The following is a 23,473-nucleotide window of genomic DNA, read 5'->3' as shown; positions in this document are numbered from 1 at the left end:
ATAATTGTTAATTAAAATGCTCATATTGAAAATCAAATTCACTAATTCTGAGGGGGAAAAGAGGTATGACTCTTATGTTCCTTTCACCAACGACTCACTCAGACGCTGTTCTGAAGCCAAATGTGTATGCAGAGCTGATCTAAGGAAATGGAAAGAAGGTGTCAATTCTAAAGTTTTCTTCAACTTTTGTCCATTTTTAGGCTTTGCAGGGAACAAAAGGGAAGGGCACAAGACTGCAGAGGTGGAGAGGCCAGCAGAGACGCTACCCGTGCCCACATGCACTCCGGCTACTGCAACTGCTGTTAGCCATCTATGCTGGCTAGTTGTTGGGCATACAGCCAGCAGAGATTCTAGCATTAACTCTTCCTAATTGTCCACCTCTCTTTCATCACTGCTTCAGAGAGGGCTCACAGGCTGTAGTCACTCTCCATGACTGCCCTTTATACTTGTCCTAAAATTATTTCTGCTACTATTCCTGAAAAGTTTATTTATAAAGCACTATCCTTACCGCAACATCAATTTTGCCAAGCTAACAGGTGCCAGGAAGTGCACAAACATCACTTGGATAGTCTGCCCCTTAGCAGCACGAGTTTACTTCTCCACTCGGGTGTTCCTGGGTCACTCCACCGAGCACTGCTCTACTGGTTCTACAGGAGTGGCGAGACACCGGCAGCTTCCCCTGCCCTCAGATACCACTGCAACCCGCGCGTGCTCTGTAAAGGAAACTGGAAAGGGAGAGTTACGGTGACGGTGTGCCAGGTGCCCGGGGGTCTCCAAGCAGGATGTTTTAGGAGTTCCCGGTAAGCACATGGAGATGATGAGCCATAGCCAGCTGGGCAATGCAGAAGCAAACTCAGGACAACGCAGTTTCTGCTTGCTACCCAAAGGACTTGTTAGCCATTTCCAGCCATACCAGTCCAGCTAAGAAGTACTGCCTGCCCTTTAGCATACATGCACCTTAAAAAAAAAAAAAAAAAACACTCAATCTAGAAGACTAATGAATTGTACAAAGTGGGAAAGACGTAAATTGTGTCTTCCTCTGGCAACCAAACAAGAGAAATGGCTTTCCTTGAGCATAAGACAAATAAGGGATCTCAAGAGGAGATGGTTCTGCAGAACCTATCTGTTCATTAGAAGGATGCTCCTTATTCCAGCTCCTTGCCTTCAAGGAGAGTTAAACATGAAATGAAAAAAGTTAACAGGACGACAGACAGCAAGAATCAGAACTAGAACATATTCTTTACAGACATCAATACAATAATAACAATTTATAGATGGTAACTGTTCTAAATTGTTGAAAAAAAATCCCAAATACCACGTTAAAGGTTTACTTCTTACTCATCCCAGCAGATGAAATACTAACTATTGCTGCCCTTCCCAGCTCAAGGATTAAATGGGACCTCAGATAAAACAGGATAAAGCAAATTGCCCAAAGCCAATGAGGAATTAGCTTTTACAGCAATAATTAAAAACCAGGATGTCCTACCACTGCTCTTTTGCTCCTATCAGTAGACAACAGCTTATCCTTCCAAGAGCTAACACATGGAAAACAGAGAACTGAATGTATCTGAACAAGATGTTTCCTATTAGATTGTGCAAAATGAGGAAAAGATGCTTTTGACAAGTGACATTTTATATAGAGGAAGCTAACTTTTTGATAGAAAATATTAAGTCATTTCCTTTCAACACAATATATGTGGCTATAATGATAGTCTCTCTCTAGCTGAGAGGCTGGAGAGCCTTTGCAGCTCATCCTGATAAACTTTTCCTGGCTTACAGTCTGAAATTCAGTATTTCTCCAAACAAAAGTAGCCTTTAAATCTACTCCTTTCTACAACCCTTGTGACTCAGAGGATGAAAATCCCAAAAGAGCTAGTTCAAAGAATTTAGAATAGTCTTGCTCTTGATATTTTAACAGGATTTTCCCTCCCTGCTGCCCCCCTCCCCTCCATGTTTTCAATATTGCGGTTAATCCTTTTGACGCTGCCAAGACACCAGGAAGTCACAGAAGCACAGCTAAATCCAGTGAGAATGAACTTGAGCTCTGCCTACAAAACACAACTAGAAACACATATTTATAAACAAAACTGGAATTAAGCCCACTAGTGATTTGAGCTATATTTAAAACACCACTCTCATGCAGTTATTCTATTTACTCTTTTGCCATTGAAATGAATTGTATGCAAAAACATACGAAGAAAAAAAACCACGTTTGCTTCTTTCCAGGCACATCCTTCCTCCTTTCGTTATTTGTCCAAAATTGACATAAAAGCCAACACTGAGCAGAATTGTGCAGACCTGAATTAAAACGAGATGATGAATGGAAGTGCTTCAGTTTCAATTGCCACACAGATTAATCCAACTGGCATATAAAATCATGGTGATTATAGTACAAATAAAAATAGGATGGAAAATACTTGCCAAGTGGCTAAAAGTAAGTCTGAACTGAAAAAATTAGTTGGGTTTGTTTGAATACGGACAGCACGTATGTTACAGAAATACCCTGACACTCGCTTCTACTTGAAGTAAATCAGTATCAATTTTAAAAAGTCCATGCTCTTCAGTGTTCTCTTTCATGTAGTTCATATAATTTCAACAACTTGTTTAGTTGCTTGTTTTCGTATGTGCATACAGTCATTTTCTTCCATCAGTCCTTACTAAGGAAACGTTACCTTAAACAAAGCCGTTGGGATTGAACACTGAAAAAAAGAAAGAACCAGGATCTTTAACCAGGATCTTTCCTGACCTGGCACAGCCAAAATTTGAAAAGGGAATTAATGAAAAAAAAGAAAAAAAAAAAAAGAAAAAAAAAAGAGCCTCATATAGAAATTCAGCTCCTCCATCCTGAAAAGCTAATGGTTTTTGTGAATGCTTACTGAATACATTGCATAGTACTTCATTTACTGATCTCAAATATCTCACAGATATTCCTGAGATAATGTAACAGGTGTTAAAGGCACAGGAGGATTCATTGCACCCTACCAGACACTAATCAATTACAGATGTGTATTTTTCTTTTGTGGACAATACACACACACACTGTATGCAAACAAGAACCTAGAAAGGTTAAGAGTTGTAGAGGGGAAGGAACAGTGCTGCATGTGGTAACAGTTGCTCAGCCTAGAAAAGGTTGCCAAACGAACAAGCCAGCTGTCAAGAGATGTGGAATTGCCATCTTTTTAAAGAAGAAATTTAGCAACTTTTAATTTTAAAGACTGGTAAAAAGTAGATAGCACCTAGGATTAAGGGAACTTTTTTTTTTTTTTTTTTTTGTTTGTTTGTTTGTTTTTTAATGTTGTGTGACTTTTGTCCCTTTTATATATATTTAGTATTTTTAATATAAACATCATCTATGACAACTAATCCTAGAAAAAAAAAGCGCTGATACTGTTAAGAGGAAACAGGATTTTTTTAAACAATACATATTATACACATATTAGGGAGTTGTGGCTTTTGTTGCTAGATAGAAAAAGAAAAAAGGAAAAGAGCTGAAACTGGATAATTTGAAGAATGACAAAACCTTACATGCATATTTCTTTGAAGAAAAAACAAATCTGATGATCTTTCTGATAGCCAGAGTGAAGATACATTATAGAACATTTAAATATTAGTATCTCGTTTCATATTTATAAATAAATACAAAGCAATGTGAAAACTATAACGGCCTTTCAAAATGAAAATGTGCACTGCAAATTGTTATTATTGCAACTTAATTTCTGCATACGAGAAAGATCATTGATCTTATTTAACGAACAATTACATTTACTTCCAAAATGAAGGTGCAATGATGGAAAAACTCTAGACAACAGAGCAACTAGTTCTTTTGAGAAAGTGCAAGAGCAATTTCTCTACAACTGCTGGCTTTTTCCATTGATCTGGAACCCAAGACATCCCTGAAGAAATGTGGAATATTATCACCAGATGGCTTCAGAGTGTCCTCATTTTATCACAGCCAAGAATAACAGGGGAAGTATCAGATGCTGGAAATGTACTTGACCATCACACGATTTGCTGCAGATGGAAAGAGACAGCAGACAACGAGGGTAGGCATTTCATTCAGCTGTAATTGTCTCATAAAGCCAGACTACTTCTAGCTAGCAGAATCCTGCTCTGCACTTGTTTTATGTGCAACACATAATGGTAAGAATCCTGCTGTCCTAAAGGAGGGGAACAAATCCGGACATACTTCTGTTTCCCAGCCTGACGCCCCTGCAGAAAAAACCTGCCATGCTGTGAGCACGGACTCGGTAGCAGTTTATCGCTTCACAAGGCAGCCTTATGTACAATCCCATTACTGGACAGCCTCACTACGAGAGAATCTCATTAACGTCCTTCTGCCTGTTCAGTTTGCCCAGTGTCCTGCTTTGAAATAATGTACTAGACGAAAAAAAAAAAAAAATCTTCCTACATGTTTTCTGCTTCCACGTCAGACATGTGGTTCAGGAGGTCTCTCTCTTCAGACATGTTAAGTCTGGTACCTCCAAGAGATACAGAAGCAGGAGTGGTTTATCTAATTACACTGAATTTACAAAACATCTGAGCATGAACAGCTTGGTGATTTGGCACTTTCCGACACTGAAGTGGTATTTCTCAAGTGACAGTGGCATTTAGCAGCATGACGATCTCTTACATTTATAAACAGCAGGAATGGTGAGGTTTTGAGAGGAAGTTCCACATGCTATTTTCAACTGCGAAGCTCCCCAATCATTCCGCTTATTCACAGCTTTCGTAAACAATGATAAACATACGCTGCCAGGCATAATCTACTCTTCCACATTTACCATTACTATAAAAACATGGTTCAGACACCAGCCAAACACAAGAGGTTTGTCTGGGAACAAATAATATCTGTTATTAGAACATACGACAGTTTAGATGAAAATTTCATACAAACAAGCTCTCGTTCAGCACTCAAAATGCAGTGATCAGCCTTGTAGGTCTCTGAAAACTTTCAGGTTCCAAGCTAGGACAAACCTCACGCTTGTGTACATTGAATGGTATGAGAATAAAATGGGACCTCATCATTTGATGGGTTAATTTTTTAGCTTCTCTGCAGCAAAATACCCAAACATATCTCAGGTAGGGGATGTAAGGCAGGGAACAGTCTGTGGTAGGAGGATGGAGAACCCTCATCACTGCAGCACCTGGTAAAACACTGGTCAGAAGTAACCTATATGTAACTGCTCCTGCCTTAGGATAAAGGAATGTCCTTTGAAACCTTAAGAGCAGAAGTAATTTGCCTTTTTTCATTTTTGTATTTTCCTTCTAGTTGAACAACTCCCAGATTGCTGTTACTCGTCCGAATATGTGCACAAGTTTGATTACCAAGCTTAAAAAAATTGGAACTTCCCATTAGACGAGTTTGTGCATCTTTCTCATCTGAGTAAAACTCGTTACAAATACAGTACTAGCCAAAAAAGAAGCAAACACAGAGAGCTTCACACATACCTGCCTAACAATCACCAACCAGCATTTTCTATCAAACAGTTCTGAACAAGAAGTTTTGGTTACCTAGCAAAAGGCCAACTAAGAGTTATCCTAAGATCTTCCTAGGATGGGTACTTTTTTCTTGTTTAAAACAAAAACAAGAGCACAACCTAACTGAAAACTGACTAACTCAACTTACTCTTATCTAAATCTTTGCTTTACCAGGACCTAAGAAAGCTGCTACACCCTATCACCTCAAAAAAGGCAGCCAAAAAAAAAAATAAAAATCACACAAAGATCTAAACTGTCCCACTATCTCAGGTAACAACTTTAAACATGCACAAAAAAGGCAGAAATGACAGAACACAGTCCTTCAAAATAGAGGTGCAAGAAGAACTGGGTTATTACCTAAAAATTGCCCATCTCGGGAAGCAAGAGTGTTCAAGACTTTCTGTGAGTTGAATTTCATGCTGAAGTTAAATTCCATAATTTTCACCTGAGGAATGAGCAAGTTTTATAGCCCTGACCAACATGAAGATAACTGGCATGGTTAAAATATTTAATTAGGTCCTAAATCACATCAAGGCCAGAATGGAAAACTTGTCCATAAAATCTGTGAAACAAGTCTCGTCTGCAAGTGTTACATGCTTGTGGCTTCTTTGTTATCAAACCTGCAGGCCCAACTGAAGGCTAATTAAGATCAGAGCTAATTGTAAGAGCTTCAATAGCTCTCGTCATTAGAAGCTAAGAGCACCCAGCAGCTCTAACAAACTGTTGCATCAGTCTGTTTTCTGTTTGAGGGAGGAAGGATGGTTCAGCTGCTGCATAGTTCAGCGTCAGATAGGAGCGAGTGAGATCAAACCCTTTCTTTGCTCTGAACCTCTCACATGAGCTGGTCACACTCCCGCTCCTACATTCTCTTTAATGCATTTCTGAACTGGAAATTACTGATTTATTTCACAGGGGTATAGCAAAGATTAATACATTTAAAAAGATTGTAAAGTAGATCTTTTAGTAAAGGGCATAAGTATGGTAAAGAGATACAAAACACACATTTAACACTCAAATTTCTTTCCCTTAAATGCACACAAGAACTTGATCATGTATTAACTTGTAGCATATGTTAAACAAATCATAACCCCCAAAATCACTTGCTGGTGTAACTTGATTGAAATTAACGAAGCTGCAACCACCTAGCTCAGTGGTGAATTTAGCCTTGATGGCATCTTGGGTCCTCCCCTCTCCAAGGGGAAGTTATTAAGTTAACTCAATTCAGCTCTAATTGTGTAAATAGATGCTGGCTATAAGAGCCATCTCTAATAATTTGCACATGCTTTTGGAGATCTTGGAGAGGTTTTCTGAAACACTCAGCTTTCAGCTTTTCTATTAGAATTTGGATGCAAGTTTGTAATACATCAATATGTCAACAGTCAGAAATTTGTTTTAAATCACTTTTTCAGAAAATACTAGTTATCAAGACTGTTTTAAGTAGCAGTTTCCATTAAAAAACACACATGTATTTCCATTAGAAAGTCACAAATGACACAAATATTAATAAAACATAGCGTCAGTACTGTAAGAAGACAAAAACTCATTTCATTTAAAAACCAAACCCAGATAGTTTATATGGTACCATGTCAGGAAGAGAGTTACAACTGAAAGAGGCATTGTGCGATTGCTATTTCATCCTTGTACTAATGATGTCACGTTTCAGCACTAAAAGATTTTTAATAGTCACTCTTGAGAAAACAGAAATCCAGATATGAAACTTAGCAACCGCCACAACAGTGGAGTAAGGGTAATTTTATACACCAGCAGTAATAAAATCTTGCTGGGATCAAATGTGTAAGCTTTGCAATGTGAATGTCACTTTCTTTTTTAAATACACAAATGAAAAAAGATGGCAAAATATTACTGAACAACTTACAAACTTGTAAGTTGCAGGACAGGTGTCCTCCAATACGTTTATTTTGATGTAAGTGACTAAAACACAATTAACAAACAAACACCAGAAATGTGATGCCCTTACTTATTAATGTTGGTCTAAAATGATAGACCACCATAATCTTATTTCAAGACTGCGAGAGTATGATTCTAAAATTCTGTGTTTCAGTCAGTAGGACAGAACCCCCAAAACGTATATTACCAATTTCAACATTGTTTCAATGACATATTCCTCAAGTGAGCCGTGAGCCTAAAAATCTTCCTAACAGATGGTGATATTGCAAAGATAAATATCCAGATTATTCATTTACTTATTTAAAATCCCAAAGTTATTTTGAATTAATCTCAATTTGCCCAGTAGTATAATATTTAAAAAAAAAAAAAACAAAAACACACAAACAACAAAAAACACACACACACACAAACAAACCATAAAACCTAATCCACAGACAGAGAAAAGCAGTGTTAAAACTCAGATTGCAAGGTTACACATTAGCCATCCAGTTTGGAGAGAGGGCACAGCTTATTGGAACAACCACAGAAAAAAACTTCATGTTCCTAGGCAACTCTATTCCTAACAAAATCAAACGTGTAACCCACCAAAGTTTGTATACAGAAATACTTGACAATAACACCATTCATCCTCTACACTCCCCTTGTAAGTCAGCAATGTATTTTCAAAGACATCACAGTTAAACAATAAGAAGATAAATAAGTTTAGAAAAAGAATGAAAAAGATGTTAACATGAAAAACCCTTGAGCAAGACTGCATTGCCAGAGTATTCAAAATAGACTTATGAAAACATACACACACAAACAGGGGTGAGTGAATCTGAGAGTGTGCAGAATGTGCCGATGTGTATGTATCAAAATTCAATGAAGAGGAATTCTGAGAGAAGTAAACAGAAGACGCGCTTATTGGAATGTTTTACTGCTGTCTACAAAGGTTTTAATAGCACTTTTTTGCATGCGCACAAAAAAATATTTGCAGTACTTTTACTGCTGCTGAAAGATGCCAGATTGATAGCCCTAGGGACTGAGTTTCGCTGTATACACAGACAGATATAGCACAGAGTGAGAAGGTTGTACCCCTGCCAAAACGCTTTACAATACACAGCTTATGCAACAGTCTTCACACCACAGAACCCTTGCTTCTCCTCTGAAAATGTTAAAAAATATTGCTGCTTAGTGTTCATTATAAGGCAAAATAAGATGGGGACACTGCTATTAACATCTGCAGGGCCAGAATTCAAGCCATCAGCTCATTTTAAACGTTTATTTTTGTGCTGAATGGCTCTGTTGTTAGCTGTGAACTTTGCTGCGCTGTTTGACAGGCTGGAAAGTCAAACTGCACCTGGTATGAAAACAGTTTAGTATTAAATAGAATGTTATTACAGCAGAAAAGAATGCAAAGGAAGAGTGGCTTAACAAAGTTTTTTCAAATAAGCTTATGGTCACATACATGAGCATACACCTAGTGCTCAGAAATGACCTCAAAGAACACAGCACTTAATAGCTTCACCTAACTGGCGCTCTCCAGTGATCTGCACATTTGATCTAGGGCATTTTTAAAAGACAATAATTTCCAATTAATAAGGTTTTAAGCGTTGCTAATACTAGGCTGGAAGCTACACTGTCATATGGAGCAGGCAGGCTTCCAAGGAACCTTGGACTCCTGCTTTCCTTACTACTAATAGTTTAGCCAAACACCAAAAAAAAAAACAAAAAAAAAAAACAAGAACAAATCCCCTGAATCCAAGAGCCTACCTGTTTTTCACCATCAACAGATTACACATAAAATCAAGGTTTATAGAGCACAATGGGTCTAAATGCAATTTACTGACCTCATTATAAGGAATGATTTTCATTTAGCAGGAAGATTTCTGATACAACCACAGGATTGTAACTACTCTGCATCTCAAATCAGATTGTGGCACAGGATTAAAAGCTACTTTAGCCCTTGGGACTTCTATTGTGTGCTTATATGGGCTTGCAACAGAGGGACAGTGTAACAGGGGAATAGGACAAAACAATGAGGCTACTCAATGATTTAAAAAAAAAAAAAATCTTCCTACGGGACTACTTCCAAACTTTTGATCATATTTTGCCACCTTCTGAGTGTAAACACTTACAGAGCTTTTGAGGAAATCTCTTATTGCTCTTCTCCTTGGTCACAGTATTACAACAAGATTAATGAAACACACTGAATAAAACTCAAGTGCAAACAGTGACTCTGTGACATTCTGCATCTCAGCAAGGCACAGAACGGTTTCTGTCAATTCAACCATACAGCAAGTTACTTCCTTTTCATACTACTGAAGAGAACATATTTAAGGGATTCTTCCACCTTATTTTCTGAACATCAGTTCTATTGCAGGCCTTTCTTTAAAATTAGCACCAGAGGCACTGTTTGGTAACAGGTGAGCTTTTCAATATATGCATAATTTAAGTAAGGAACAATCAACATTGACAATAGATTCTAAGATCAAATTTTCCAATGATGCAATTGGAAATGCAAATATGATATGGTGAATAAAACAGAAAGATAAAGAGTTTCTAAAACAATGCTAGCAAACTTAATCTGTATTCTAAGCCAAAGAGGAGCATCTAATGACAAGTATCACTACCAAGACAAGAAAAATTAAGATCTTGAAAATTTCTATTCACATACCTTTCGTTTATGTGCAAGACAGAAATTCTACTGAATTTGTACAGAAAATGAAGTATGGGCGTACAGTTTGAAAAATGGAGATCAAGATATACATACTATGACAACTTTCCCCTTCAGAAATGCTTGTTAAAATTTCCTGTTACTAAGTGGGTAATACTACAAGACTAACTCTTCAAAATTAATTTAAAAAATAAGCTTTACACGGAACAAAACGAAAGTAAACGCAAAAGATATTTAGAACTGTTGAGAAGAAAAGCATCCCTTTATTCATCTTCTTAACCCATACAAGCAATGAGCTCTTTCGGTTTAAGCACAGGCTGGAATCCTTCTGATTCCTTCTCTGTTTCAAAAAACTGTAATTAGAAGGAAACAACTTCAGAGCACCCAACAAGGAACTTAAATTGCAAAGACATGCCTATACAAGGTAAGACTGTAAGTTCAAATATTTGTTTGTGATAATAGCCGGATTAAAAAATATATGCCATGTGATCAGTTGTTAGCTTATAAATAGCCCCAAGTTGACTGTTCAAACGTCCCTGGGATATACATTACTGGATTAAACAATTTTCTGCATTGTAATTTCTAAATGAAAAACATACAAAACTTACCATTTTCCTAAGGTTTCAACACGGATAACAACCAGGTCAGAAAGAGGTAGTCAGGTAGTCCCTTACGTGTGCAAAATTCAGTATATGAATATAGGGCAGGCTCCTTCATTAGGGGGAAAGAAAAATAAATAAATTAGAGAAGCATAAATGTATCCTATAGATAGATAGATCTATATAGATCTAAAGTTCAATGTAGGTACGTCCTATGCTGAAGTTAAAAATAATATAATATGAAAATGCAAATAAAAAACACACGTCATTTCTAGTGTATGAAGAGTGTCAGGGCATAGCTCTGGGTCTTACCTAGCAAGCGTTCTGGAGAATAATCTCAGTTACTCTGAATAGCCCATGCAGCGATGACCCTAAAATCCTGAGAGCTGAGAATCACAGAATCATCCAGGCTGGGGAAGACCTTCAGGATCATCAAGCCCAGCCCTCACCCAACACTACCAAGTTCTGTCACCAAGCCATGTCCCTAAGCACCACATCCACTCCTCTCTTAAATACCTCCAGAGATGGCCACTCCACCACCTCACTGGGCAGCTTGTTCTGATGCTTGGCCACCTTTTTGGCGAAGACATTCTTCCTGATATCCAACCTAAAGCTCCCCTGGCACAACTTGAGACCCTTTCCTTGTGGCTCATCACTTGAGATAAAAGGGACCGACCCCCTCCTCACTGCAAGCTCCTTTCAGGCAGCTGTAGAGCGCAACAAGACCTCTTCTTAGAGCAACATTTTCCAAAATCCTTTGCTTATCCTTACAGTTTATGGAACACAAGGCGGTGACAGAGTGACCGTGCCTAAGATGTCTGTGGCCACAGCACGGACTTCAGCACGGGATGCTGAAATAGGGCATTGCCCAACGCTTCGCCTAGGAAAACCGAGCTCCTTTTGATGTGCCCAAAGACCTACAAATTACCGAATTAGCAGCCTAATTAGCGAGAGGAGGAGGAAAAAAAATAAAAAAAGAGCTATGAAAAACGCGAAGTCCGGCTTAAAACCGGACCGAGCTCTACCCCAGCGCCCTGCCCACCCGGCAGCGAGGGGGAGCCCGGCTCCCGGCTCCCGGCCAGCCCCGCTATGGGGGCGCCGCGGCGGTACCGGGGCAGGGGCAGGGGCAGCGCCCGGTGCCGGCGGGGGAGCAGCGGGAGGGCGCCTCCTGCTCCTGCTCCTGCCGCCGGGAGCGAGCCCCGGCACTCACCTGGGCTCCGTCGCGGCTCAGACACCCGCGGAGGGCAGCGGGGAGGCGCGGGGAGAGGCGGGCATGGCGCGGGCACGGCGCGGGGACGCGGCGGTACCGGGGTGGGGGGGGGGGGGTCTCGGTGCGCCGGGCGCCGCTGCGGGGCTGGCACCATAGAGAGGGCACCATAGAGAGCTCCAGCCCCGCCGCCGCCAGGGCGGAAGAGCGCTCGAGAGGCGCCGTGCCGAGGCGGAAGTGACGCCGCCCGTTGCTAAGGAGCCGGCGCGGCCGGCGCTGGGCAGCGGCGCGGCGCCATGCGGCCGGCGCGGGCCCCGCCGGGCTGCGGCCGGCTCCTGGCGGCGGGGCTGCGGCCGCTGCTGGGCTGCCCGCGGCCGGTGCCGCCGCCGCCGCCGCCGGGCCGGGGCGTCGCGGGGCGGTGGCCGAGCCCCGGGCTGCGGGTGCCGGAGGCGGCGGAGGCGGAGCGGCTGGTGCAGGAGGCCCGGCGGGCGGGAGGGCCGCTCCGCCGCTTCATCGCCTGCCCGCGGCTGGCCCGCACCGTGCAGCGCTGCCTCGGGGCTGCGCGCGGCCCCCAGCCCGTCGTGCTGGAGTGCGGCCCCGGTGAGTCGGCTCCCGGCCCGCCCCGCCCCGCCGCGCCGTGACCTTGCGGGGACGGCGGGGCCGCCCGCGGTGAGGGGCCTGGGGTTTGGAGGCGGGCTTGGTCGCTGCCGCTAACGGCAGGCATAGGGGTGCGGGCCCTTCAGACGGCTGCCGCTCGTAATTGCTTAATGCTTGTGTGCCACGCTCCGTGGAGGGTGTGCTACCTGTAGGGGTAATGTGGGTAAGGTTCCAAAGGCTGCTTCATTTGGCAGCAGAAAAAGCGGGGAAGGTATTTGAGATACAACTAATGGCCCTCTGCATCAAACTGTAACACTGTGCTTACTGCAACTCACTCAGTAATCTAAGGGACACTGTGCAAATTTGTTTTCAAACTGTTATTTTGAAACAAGCGACATGAGTTACCTCCTTTTTGAAAGTGCTATACCCCAACTGTTGTGCTGGAAAAATCACTCAAGGGAAATTGGTTTTAAAAATGCGTATTTCCCCCCCTCCCCCCTCCTCTTTACAGGGCCTGGAATCTTGACCCGGACTCTACTCAATGCAGGTGTTAGAGTGGTAGCTCTAGAAAGTCACCCAGCTTTCCTTCCAAACTTACAGGTACGCTTTTGGTTTGGTAGCATGTTTCTAAAATTTTAATTAAGAGGAAAATGAGACATTAATTACAAAATACATAGTAACTGTGGGATCAAAAAGGAATTAGCCAGTCATTGTTACTTACAACATCTGAAATAATGCTTAATAATAGTAAGTATTGTTTGGTTTTACACTGAACAGTCAGCAGCAGCCTGACTATTTTATAACCAATTAATTTGACATCTTGAGTATGTGCAAATTCAAGTTCATAGTTTCATATATAAATTTTTGAGGCTAGTATTAAGCAGAGTCATTGTAATTGTGTATGTTTAGGCAGGATGTCCACGTGTAGCTTCCAAAAACCTGTAAAGATCCTCTTGGTTATTCTTATTGTCTCACGGTATTAGTTAATCTATTGTCTTGTGGCTGGCTGGCAATATGAAGACCAACAGGTGTTAACTCTTGTGTTCACCTTAACACTGTGTGCTTTCAGAGGTGGTCAGACAGAGCCTTAGAAGTTGCACAGAAGGCAGGTGTTACAGTAAAGCAGAGATTAGGAGCTTAAGACTCTAACCTCTTTAAAAATGTGCATAAAAGGCATGTTTTGTGCCTAAGTCTCTCATTCGCTGTGTATATGAAGAATTTCAGCTGGAAATTACTAAATGTAGTGGTTTGCTCAGTTTAATATGTATTTTTTTTATTTTTTTCAAAACACTGCAGAACATACTACTAGTATGGGGAGGGGTTTAAAGCTCCAGCCGAGCAGCACAGAAACGCCTTGCATAATAAAGGAAGTTATTTTTCCTGTCAGTTATAAGACCCAACTCTGAAGTCTGTCTTTTTCTAGTGCTTGAACAACTTCATGTCTTGGTTGAGTGTTTTGTAAGGCAGTTTACTGCATTCTTCAACTGAAACTTAATTTGGTTCAGTCCTTAGAGAACAGCCTGGATGGACAATTAAAGGTGATTTATGGTGACTTCTTCAGACTGGATCCTTTGGTCACTGGAACAGTGAAACCGCCTGCTGTGTGTTCTGACAAGCTTTTTGAAGCCATGGGTGTAGCAGCAGTTCCTTGGAGAGCAGGTATGTGTATGAGATTGCACATGTTATAAACACATTTGAAGGCTGCATGGGCGGTTTGGAAAAATCTTTGGGTCTTGAGGTGTATGCTCTATCTTAATACATGTATTGCATTCATGGGTATCATTTGATCATTTCCTAAATTTCAGCTTTATTTAGGTAGATCCGTAATAGCTCCAAAAAATGGCAATATGAAATCTCAGCTATTTGCTTATTGTAATAAAGGCTTAGTCTAATGCAAACAAGGCTTAGCTTTGAATAAAGCTTGAATTTTATTCATTCTTGAATAAAATGAGCTGACTTTTTTTCTTATTTGTTTGTAAACTACACGTTAGCATTAATGAGATTTTCCAGTACATATTGCAAAATTTTAAAGTTACTTTTGCACACTATTGAAACAGATGTACCTGTGAAAATTTTTGGAATCTTGCCACAAAAAAAGGAAAGGAACACACTTTGGAGGCTGCTTTTTATCCTGTATGAATGCAGTTCCATATTCAGATATGGAAGAGTAGAGCTCAACATCTTTATAAGTGAAAAAGAGTACAAGGTATGTGCAAGAGATCTTGAAGGTAGTAGAGAATAAGTAGTGCTTCACAGTTCACCCAAACAGTTACATTGCATAGTTAGTCTTTTTGCTAGTGATTTTTTTTTTTCTGGACAGAATTTTAAAATCTTACAACTTCTGATGTGCTTAAATGCTGTAACATGCTTTTGCAACAAAATCAGTTCCTAACTGCAGGTCAGTGAAGAGGGAATTGACAAGTTCTCTTAAAGAGTATTCAGTTACTAAATTGCATGCTCGATTTTATGCACTTGTCCACTTGAGCAAACTTTGCATGCAGTTCTGGAAAAAAATATTGAGACAAAATATGAGTAAATTATACGCCTTTTTATTAAAGTTCTGTATGCTGAGGGACAGAACAGCTTTCTGGACTATGTGCTCCTAATTTGTGCTGTCTCAAACTTTTAGAATTGTACTTTTAGTTCAAGGCTACTTTTTTCTTTTTTTTTTTTTTTGAAACTGAGATTTGTAAAGGTACTAACCTTGAGTTACTCAAGGTAAGGAAAGACTTCCAGGTGTGCCAACACAAGCTGTGTTCTGTCACCCTACTGGAAAAAATTAAAGTCTATGTATGTTCTCTTGCAAAATGATAGGCTGGATACCTATGTATCTGCTTGTTACATTTTTACTGGCTAGACGTTTGAACAAAGAGAGGGCAGCATAGTCATTTTAGTGTAATTTTTAATTAACGTTTCTGTGTTTATTGTGAATCCTCTTAAATGAGTATTGTGTACCAAAGTAAAAGTAATTGGGACTGTTTTTCAGTGGGCACTGTTAATTCCTAAATCTATGATAAGTTAAATCTTCATTTTGTGACTTCTTTGCTCTGTTTGCACATAACTGTGTACGGGGGTTTCTTTTTGTTTTGTTTTGTTTCACTGAGTTGTCTAATGTGTAATACTGTAACATCAGGAGGATGACTGCAAGGTGCTGAATGTTCAGGGAGATGGTTGGCTTACTCTGTGTGTCTTAATGGGAATATTCTCTTATCAGTGGGGAAGAACTTAGGCTATGAACTCTACCCACATTACAGTTTTAAAACAAAATGTGATCAATCTTTCTCTATTGTGTGAAACTTTTCTCTGCCTTAAAAGGGGCCTGAAAGTGTAAGCTGAAGATTCCTACTCAGTTATCCAAATAATCGCTGCAAAACAATACTTAGATTGCCATAACGTCTTCTAATTGCATTTTCTAATAAGCGTACTAAAATGACAGAAACTGGGGGTGTAATGTAACTTAGTCTTGGAATTTCAGACTTAACAGGTGGTAAGAAATTCATAGTTAAGTTTATAAGGATTTTCTTAGATAAAGAAGCAGTCTTGTTTTTTTTGTTTTTTTTGTTTTTTTCAACAAAGATGTTTCTGCTTTGACATTTTGTTAGGTATTAACAGCAAAGCCTGGGGAATCGAGGGCTTATCAAGCACTTTCTGTGCTTTGCCAAGTAGGATGTGAAATTCAGCTACTGCATATGGTAAGTTTGTTGTACCAAATGACACGGTCTCATGCTATAAATGTGCATATACAAAAGGGTTTGTACTGGTTTTGCTATTGTAATCAAATTGGAAGGTAATTTGATGTTGAAATTAGTAGAGCACTACTGAAAACTTCTGGATATGGACAAGTCTTTTCTGTCTTGCTAGGTGTTGTGTGAGATTTAGGCTGCTCTTCCAATCTGTCAGAGTCTGCTCTTTATGTCCTCTGTGTTTTGGCATCATGTGTGCTTTCACCTTCCTGAGCAATTTTCAGTAGAAATACTTTTTCAGTTTTAGTGCTTCTACTTGCAAAGCAAGCCTGCTTCTCATGCTAGTCAAGAATCATCTTATCTTGTCAAATGCGCTACGTTTTAAAAAGTTTTTTGAAGTTGTTCATTAGCTTCCACTCGCTTTACTCTTTTAAGATTTTGTTTGTTTGTGCCCTATTTTTTCTAGGAGCTTCTTTCATAGTTTAAATGCTATGCTGATCTAAAATCGTAAGTTTCATTATCTGTTGTCCTCCAAATGGCTTGTAACATGAGGTATAGAGAGGACATTTCTAAATATGATGAGGTTGAAGAATACGATGATGCTCAAGGAACAATTATATAGGCATGGCCTGGTCATACACTGCCTGCCTTGCATCTGCTTGTAGCTGCTTCTTGGAGTCAAGTTGTTGGGCTGGTGAGACTTCTATTCAGACTCAGTACAGCAGATCTTATGGTCAGGTGTTTCTTTTCAGTTTTTAGCTTTGGTTCAAATTTTCAATTTGAAACCAATGAGCAGTCCCAGTTATGCATGGTAATATATTCAAAAGCTATTTGATTATAGTTTTAGCAGTGCTACTCAGATACTTTGTCAGGAGCATGGCTAAATAGCATTTTCCGTCTTGCCTTTTTGTGTATGTTACTTGAACTTATATATACATATATATTACTAATGTATTTACATGGTTTTAAAACAAAGTTTAGAATGGAGTATGCTTTGAATTTGATAGGATTGATGGTAAATGTTTTTCTAAATTCTAACAAAGCACTTCATTTCTGTAATGTTCGCTTCTTCTCATAGGAGCCCTGGTCATCCTTTGTAACTAATTTGAAAAACAAGGGACTGGCAGTTTCAAAGAGCATGGTAAGATCATTTTCTTCTTTCAGAGATGCAGCTAAGCCCCTTTAATTAAAGATTAAAAATAACTTTATAACAGTGTTCACACATGTATCTTTTGGCTGTGAATAGTGCATTTTTTTTTAAGTGTTCCAATTAAAACTCATGGGCAGCATGTAGAAGATGAAGAGGGTGAAGGATTGCTCCAATCTTAAAAACTGAGATAAACTAGTGTCTATATGATGAGGAAAAAAATACAGTAAATAAATATCATGAGGACATGTGAACAGGTAAAATCTTATTTAAATTTAATGTCAGGGTCACATCTACCAGCTTGAATACAAAAGCTGTTACCATGATTAATAACATAGTCAGTATGCTGCTGGTTTTGATCAAAGTGGTTGTTCACATGTCCAATGTACATTCTGTGTGCTAGTTAAGTGCTGGAAGTCTGGATCTCAAAGCCTGTATTGTCTATTTCAACTAAGAAAACACAATCTTAAAAAATTAAAATTATGTCATAGTGTATCTGCTTGATTTCCTATTTCGTTTCCTGTTTAAAAAAATAAAAAAGAAAAAAGGTAAAGCTATCTTAGTTACAGAACAAAATTTGATAGCTTCCGCTTTCAATGTCATTATCTTTTTACCTTCTAAAACTCTAAGAAGTGTTACTGCTGGCCCAGTTGAAATGCTTTCTCTTAGAAAAAGACAGGCAGTGTCTTAAAAATGACTAATTTTCAATGACTTATTTTGTTTTTCTTGCAGTGGCTGCCAAATGACCATTTATGTTTGGTACGACTGACTCCCCAGCGAGATCTATTTTCAGAAGGCTTGAAGCCCACAAATTCAGCTACCTTCATTTTCATGGTGAAGCAGTGTCTTGCTAAACGCAAATCTAGACTTACTGATAGATTAAAGTAAGTATGGAAGTGTTTCAAGTTTTTATATGTTTCCTAAAGAAATAAAGGGAAAATGCTGAAATACTTTCTCAGAGCAGTATTTATTTTAGATGAAATTCAGCATCTTTTTGAATTACCTATGTGTAGAAAAGAACACTTCATTTTTTCAGCCCAAGTACAATGTTTTGGGTACCTGGACTTTATCCATACAGGATAAAAACTTGAGGTTTGGCAGGAAGGTAGGCAAGTACGTAGACTTTGGAATTACAGACATTCACTGCACACCTAATGGAGGTGAGCTTGTGTACCTGCAAGAAATTTTTACTCAGTTTAGACATAACAATAAAGTCACCGAGTCTTTGCAGGTATAAAAATTAAAACGCTGCAGAAGAGTTTTGGATTATAAGAAACATCAAAGCAGTGCTAATGAAAATAGCTGAAGGTTATTGAAGGTTGAGTGGGGATGTCCTCACATGGCTTTCTGTTACTGCATTCAAAAATTAGACTTTGGACTTATTTACCAATTATGCAGCTCTCTTTAATTATTTATTCCCTTTGATATGACATTGGAGCTACTCACTTGGCAGTACGATCACTAGATTTCTGTTCCCATAAATGTGAAGTGTTTGTATTCTCTGAAGTATTGACTTCAAGTTGTTGATGAAAATAATTAACATATTTCTCATTTATTGGTAGGGGTTAATGGATGCTAATTTCCAGGGAGGAGGTGGGGGGATGTAAGGGGATGGGACACACACAAAAAAAATCCTGTGCAGAGAGCCTTAATGGATTTCTTTCTTAAAGCTCAGTGGTTTATCTAGTCTCCACTTGATCTTTCAGCCAGGAAGTGGAGCTAACCTTGAAGGCTTCTAATGTGCATCTTTTGTATATTTATATCCCCTTTTCTTGTCTGGGAAATAGTTAATGTATATGCACATTTATAAAAGGCCCAGTTTTCATAGCAGTGATGTGAATGTGGAGACAGTTTATAGATCTGTTTATATATAGAAGAAAATACCTGTGAGGTTTAAACCACGCTACCTCATGCTGTACTCAGCCATCCTCCTGAAGATGACCTTGGCTTTAATTCCCCAGGAACTGAAGAGCAACCCCCTTTTATGCAGTAATGTCGGTTGCTGACAGCTGGGATAGGGGTTTGTCTATTGTCTAGGACAGGAATGTCTATTGTTGTGCAGCTGGAGGAGGGGACCGAGGGAGCTAACCCTCTAATGGGGTGGGTTATGTGGTTTGATATCCTCTGCGTGTGTGCTGGGGGTATTATTGGGTATTTGCATGGCTTCTTAGTAGAAGTTTTTCTGTTTGTAGTATGATTGAAAATAACTTGTGTCATAGGGAGAAGTTGTTAACTTGTGGAAGCTGTGAAAGGATGAAATTGACCTTCAGATACTGTTTCTTCACAGGGAGAAATGCTCCATTATAATTTGTTTGTTTGTTTGTTTCAGTTCATGGAGCTTGGACAATAGTGGCCAATTACTGAAAGCACTAGAAATTCCAACAGATGTTGTAACAGGTAATTTATACCCAGAAGACTACAAGCGTCTTTTTGAGGCTTTGCAAAACTCTAGTGTGTTTACTGAAAGCTGGTTCCATGATGAGGTCTTGGAAAGTATAAGAAACATAAACTTATAAATTGAAAGCTGCTGTCTTTTAGAAGATCATCTTTGCTTCTGGAAGATTACTGTGATAAGAAATGATTTAAATAAAATCGAAGTATTGTTAGGGAGATGACTTCCGGTCCAAACAGGAAAGTAAACTTGGCAAGAAACTAGAGCTCTTCCATACAGCATGGAGCTGTGGGATTTACAGTGTAGGAGTTACTTGGTTACAATCGTATCCCGACTGGATAAAATCTGCGTCTTCCCCAGGAGCATGATAGTGACCTGCTGCTTTTGGATGTGCCACCTAAACTGAACTTCTTACTCCATTGCTGTATATCTACAATGTTTGAAGAAATAACAGACCAAATAACAATTTGCGTGGTTTGTATTTTAGTGCTCAGTGCTTTCAAAGTTCTTTCAGATTCCCAAAATACACAGGTCTGTACAACCACTGAATCTGTTTTATCATCTGATCTATAAACCTTGCAGGCTAAGATATTAATAAATAAAGAGTGGTGGGCTTATGAAAGGCAAGGTAATGACAGTATAATAAAACATCAACTGAATATTTTGTTTAAATAGACTGTTATATCTGTGGTTGGGGGAAAAAAATCAATTTTTTCTTTTGAAAATTTTAAGTGACAAAACACTGGGTGTTCTGTTGTAGTTTACCATATGTAAACACCTATATACGGATGAGCTTTATCTTATTTTAGGTCTGAAACTCAAGTCACCAGAACATTCAGTGTTTTTATAAACAGCTGTGAAAAAGAATCATCTTACCTGTAACCCTTGCAACATAAAATTGTTTAATGTGTATGATGTGTATATAAAACCTTATTTTAAAGAGATATGCTATTAAAATTGTCTTTTCAGTCATAGTCCTCCATACTCCAACCTGTTTCTCATTCCCCTTGTTGACTTAACATGAAACTATTCTGTTGTTGTCTGATACTGTTGGCAAGTTCTACTACTGGCTGTGTTTCTTACATTGTCTCCCCTGGGAGGCCGAGTGAATAAAATACTTTTTCAGGATGCTCTCTTCAGGATTTGGAAAACATTGGCAACTGAAACGATGCAGTCGGAGGATATTATTTCTTAAGCACATTTGGAGGTGTATATATGTGACAAACATTCATCTCTGTATTCCTCCTGCAGTTCCTGCTGCAGAAGAAAAATTGACTTGAAGCAGCCTCAGTTCATTGTTAGCCACCACTGCGCTGTTAGCTGTGTGTTTAAACTGTCTTTTTCATGGTATTACGGTGAAATTACTGGAAAGGCTGAGATTTAATTTGCATTCTGCTTCAGAGCAGCATTGCTCTTCTGGTGCGGATCTTGAAGATTTGGGGCTTTTTTTCTGTTCAGATATGTTAGTAGCTTAGGAAACTTGCATTGTAAATTAACTGTGAATGGCAAACTTGCATTAACAGAAGCAATTCCTTCTCTTCAATTCCAGTGGATGGTAACTATCTTATCTACACTTAAAAAAAAAAAAATCAGGCCAGGCAACTTTGAATTCTAATTCTTTTTTTTTTTTTTTTTTCTTTCTTGAATAAAATAACTTCATCTTACTGCAGCAAGTTATCACATACCAATATATCAGGGAAACTATTCAGTGCATGAAATATGAGATGATCCCATAATCTTCCTTAACTGCATTGCTAGTAACATTTTGAACATTAACTTAAAAAAGGAAAATTGCTCACTAGGATTTATTTTTTTATGTTGTTGGCCAATAGCATTTACTGAGCCAACGCAGAGACTTCTAAGGTAACAGTAGGCTAAGGTAGCAGTAGGAGTCTGTAAATGTATGGAATATTGTGTAACTGGGGACTTGAAATGAGGAGATGGAATGCTAACAGGAACTTTGCCATTAAGTCTTAAGTGTAAGCAGCATGTTTACATGTTCCTCCCTGACTGTTCCACAGTTTACAAGTGATATTTTCACTATGGACTTTGTAAGATTTCTGCACTTTCATTGTTGTATTCTCTTAAAAGTTCAAACTACTTATTTATATCAAGATGTGGTTTAATCCAGCCAGCTAGCCACCACACAGCTGTTTGCTCACCCTTGCCCCTCCTCAGTGGGATGGGGAAGAGAATAGGAAAAAAAGTGAAAGGTTGTGGTTTGAGATAAAGACAGTTTATCAGGACAGAAAAGAAAGGAAAATAATTATGGTAATAGTACTAGTAATAATAGCGTGCACAAAACAAATGATGCACAATGCAGTTGCTCACCACCTGCTGACCAATGCCCAACCTGTTCCTGGCATATGGTCCAACCCACCCCAGCTAGCCACCCCGTATAATTGCTCAGCATGACCCCATAATGGTATGGAATACCCCTTTGACCAGTTTGGGTCAGCTGTCCTGTTCTGTCCCTTCCCAGCTCCTGCTGCAAGCCCAGCCTGCCTGCTGGCAGGACAGTGTGAGAAGCTGAAATGTCCTTGGCTTAGTGTAAGAACTGCTCTGCAATAATTAAAACATCAGCATGGTATCAACTAAATTCTCATCCTAAATCCTAAACGCAGTACCATACCAGCTACTAGGTATGGTACTAGGAAAATTATGATAGGGATAAACTCTGAGCTGTTTTTTTCTTAGTGCATAACAGTGTTCCACCAAAAAGCAGTGTCCTAATTTCACAATCCCCTTCAGTACTCCAGTAGTTTTTATAAGGTGTGGTGGTGGAATGAAGGAAAAAGATGGTGTTGGAGGTTCTGTCAGGAATGACCTGAGGAAGTCTGACGTAGTTGTTCGATTTGCAGATTAATTCAGTTTGCATTTGAAATTTGCACTGAAATTTGTTTCACCAGAGTTTGAAGTATGTAATTTATTATCCAGTTATCAAATTAAGTGTCTAAAAAATGTTTATAAAAATAAAAGGAAAATAAGAGCCACTACTAAGTCTTGTGTACGTAGTTGTAAATGACTGCTAGTTGTGAGGGTTTTGGACATTGTGTTCTACTTTAAAATACCTTAGTGGTGCTTTGGAAAAAAAAAGGGCTTCCCTGACACCAGTGTAGAACTCTGTCTAGATCTGTATTCCACAATACATGCGTTTAACACCCTCTGTGTTATAGACTGCATAATTTAATAATTCTAGAAGCTTAAGGAACAAGAATGTTTGTCATCTTTGCAATACCCTAAGTTCCAGATTTCTGATTTCAGTCACCAGGTGGGAGATTTTCAGAAGGCAATTTGATAGATTTCAGATGTATTACCATATAACTCAGAATGACAGGAAAACAGTGAGCGTTAAAATCATAAACCTATATACTTCTTATTACAGATCAGCAGTGTTTTTTTAAGGAGTCATCAGTAATCATCAGTCGGTGCCTTAAAATTTCAGTCTTAGTAATTCTAATTTGCTGGACTTTTAAAATGATATTTCCTTCTTCGTTTTGGATACAGTTTATTTGCAAACAGTAAATTACCATGGCTTGCCAATCCAGTTTTTATTGTGTCAGTGTTATGATTACTAAGTAAAAGGTAAATATGCTGATGAGTAAAAAAGTAGGATGCTTTTTCAGAGCCTGTTTTCTAAAATGCCTGGCCTGCTACATCGATTTGAAGAAACAAGAAAATACACAGCCTTTCTCTGTAATTGATATTATCAGTGCTCTCAAAGTTCATTGTATAGAAATGAAATTCTAAAGAGTGATTTTGTGGTGTTTCTGGCTTTTATTTTAAAACGCTCCTGTTGTTCAATG

At 39.2% G+C, this 23,473-nt stretch overlaps 2 protein-coding genes across 4 annotated transcripts in view; one reads left to right on the top strand and one right to left on the bottom strand.

Moving 5' to 3' along the window:
• The window catches only part of CNST (consortin, connexin sorting protein), a 53,331-nt gene extending 41,326 nt beyond the window's left edge, over positions 1–12,005 (bottom strand). Inside the window, exons 1-2 of one of the 3 annotated variants that reach the window (XM_068676381.1) lie at positions 11,852–12,005; positions 10,651–10,753 (exon numbers count right to left, since the gene is read on the bottom strand). Coding sequence is in view for 1 of the 3 variants with exons in the window: in XM_068676380.1 (XP_068532481.1) it covers positions 5,836–5,914 (79 nt within the window). In the remaining 2 variants the exon portion in view is untranslated. Of the gene's footprint in view, positions 1–508; positions 532–5,835; positions 5,930–10,650; positions 10,754–11,851 lie in introns of those variants that run through there. The other 2 variants (XM_068676380.1, XM_068676382.1) reach the window with 2 other exon arrangements.
• Positions 12,006–12,102: 97 nt separating this feature from the next.
• On the top strand, positions 12,103–21,300 carry TFB2M (transcription factor B2, mitochondrial). Its single transcript, XM_068676391.1, has 8 exons — positions 12,103–12,448; positions 12,957–13,045; positions 13,951–14,104; positions 14,503–14,651; positions 16,048–16,137; positions 17,207–17,269; positions 18,008–18,159; positions 19,605–21,300. Exons 1-8 carry the CDS (start codon positions 12,145–12,147, stop codon positions 19,789–19,791), a joined length of 1,188 nt encoding a protein of 395 aa, XP_068532492.1. The 5' UTR covers positions 12,103–12,144; the 3' UTR covers positions 19,792–21,300.
• Positions 21,301–23,473: the final 2,173 nt, after the last annotated feature.

This window comes from Anas acuta, chromosome 3 (genome assembly GCF_963932015.1).
Source record: "Anas acuta chromosome 3, bAnaAcu1.1, whole genome shotgun sequence".
In the NCBI taxonomy this organism is placed as follows: Eukaryota; Metazoa; Chordata; class Aves; order Anseriformes; family Anatidae; genus Anas; species Anas acuta.
This window is presented reverse-complemented; position numbering and strand designations above follow the sequence as displayed.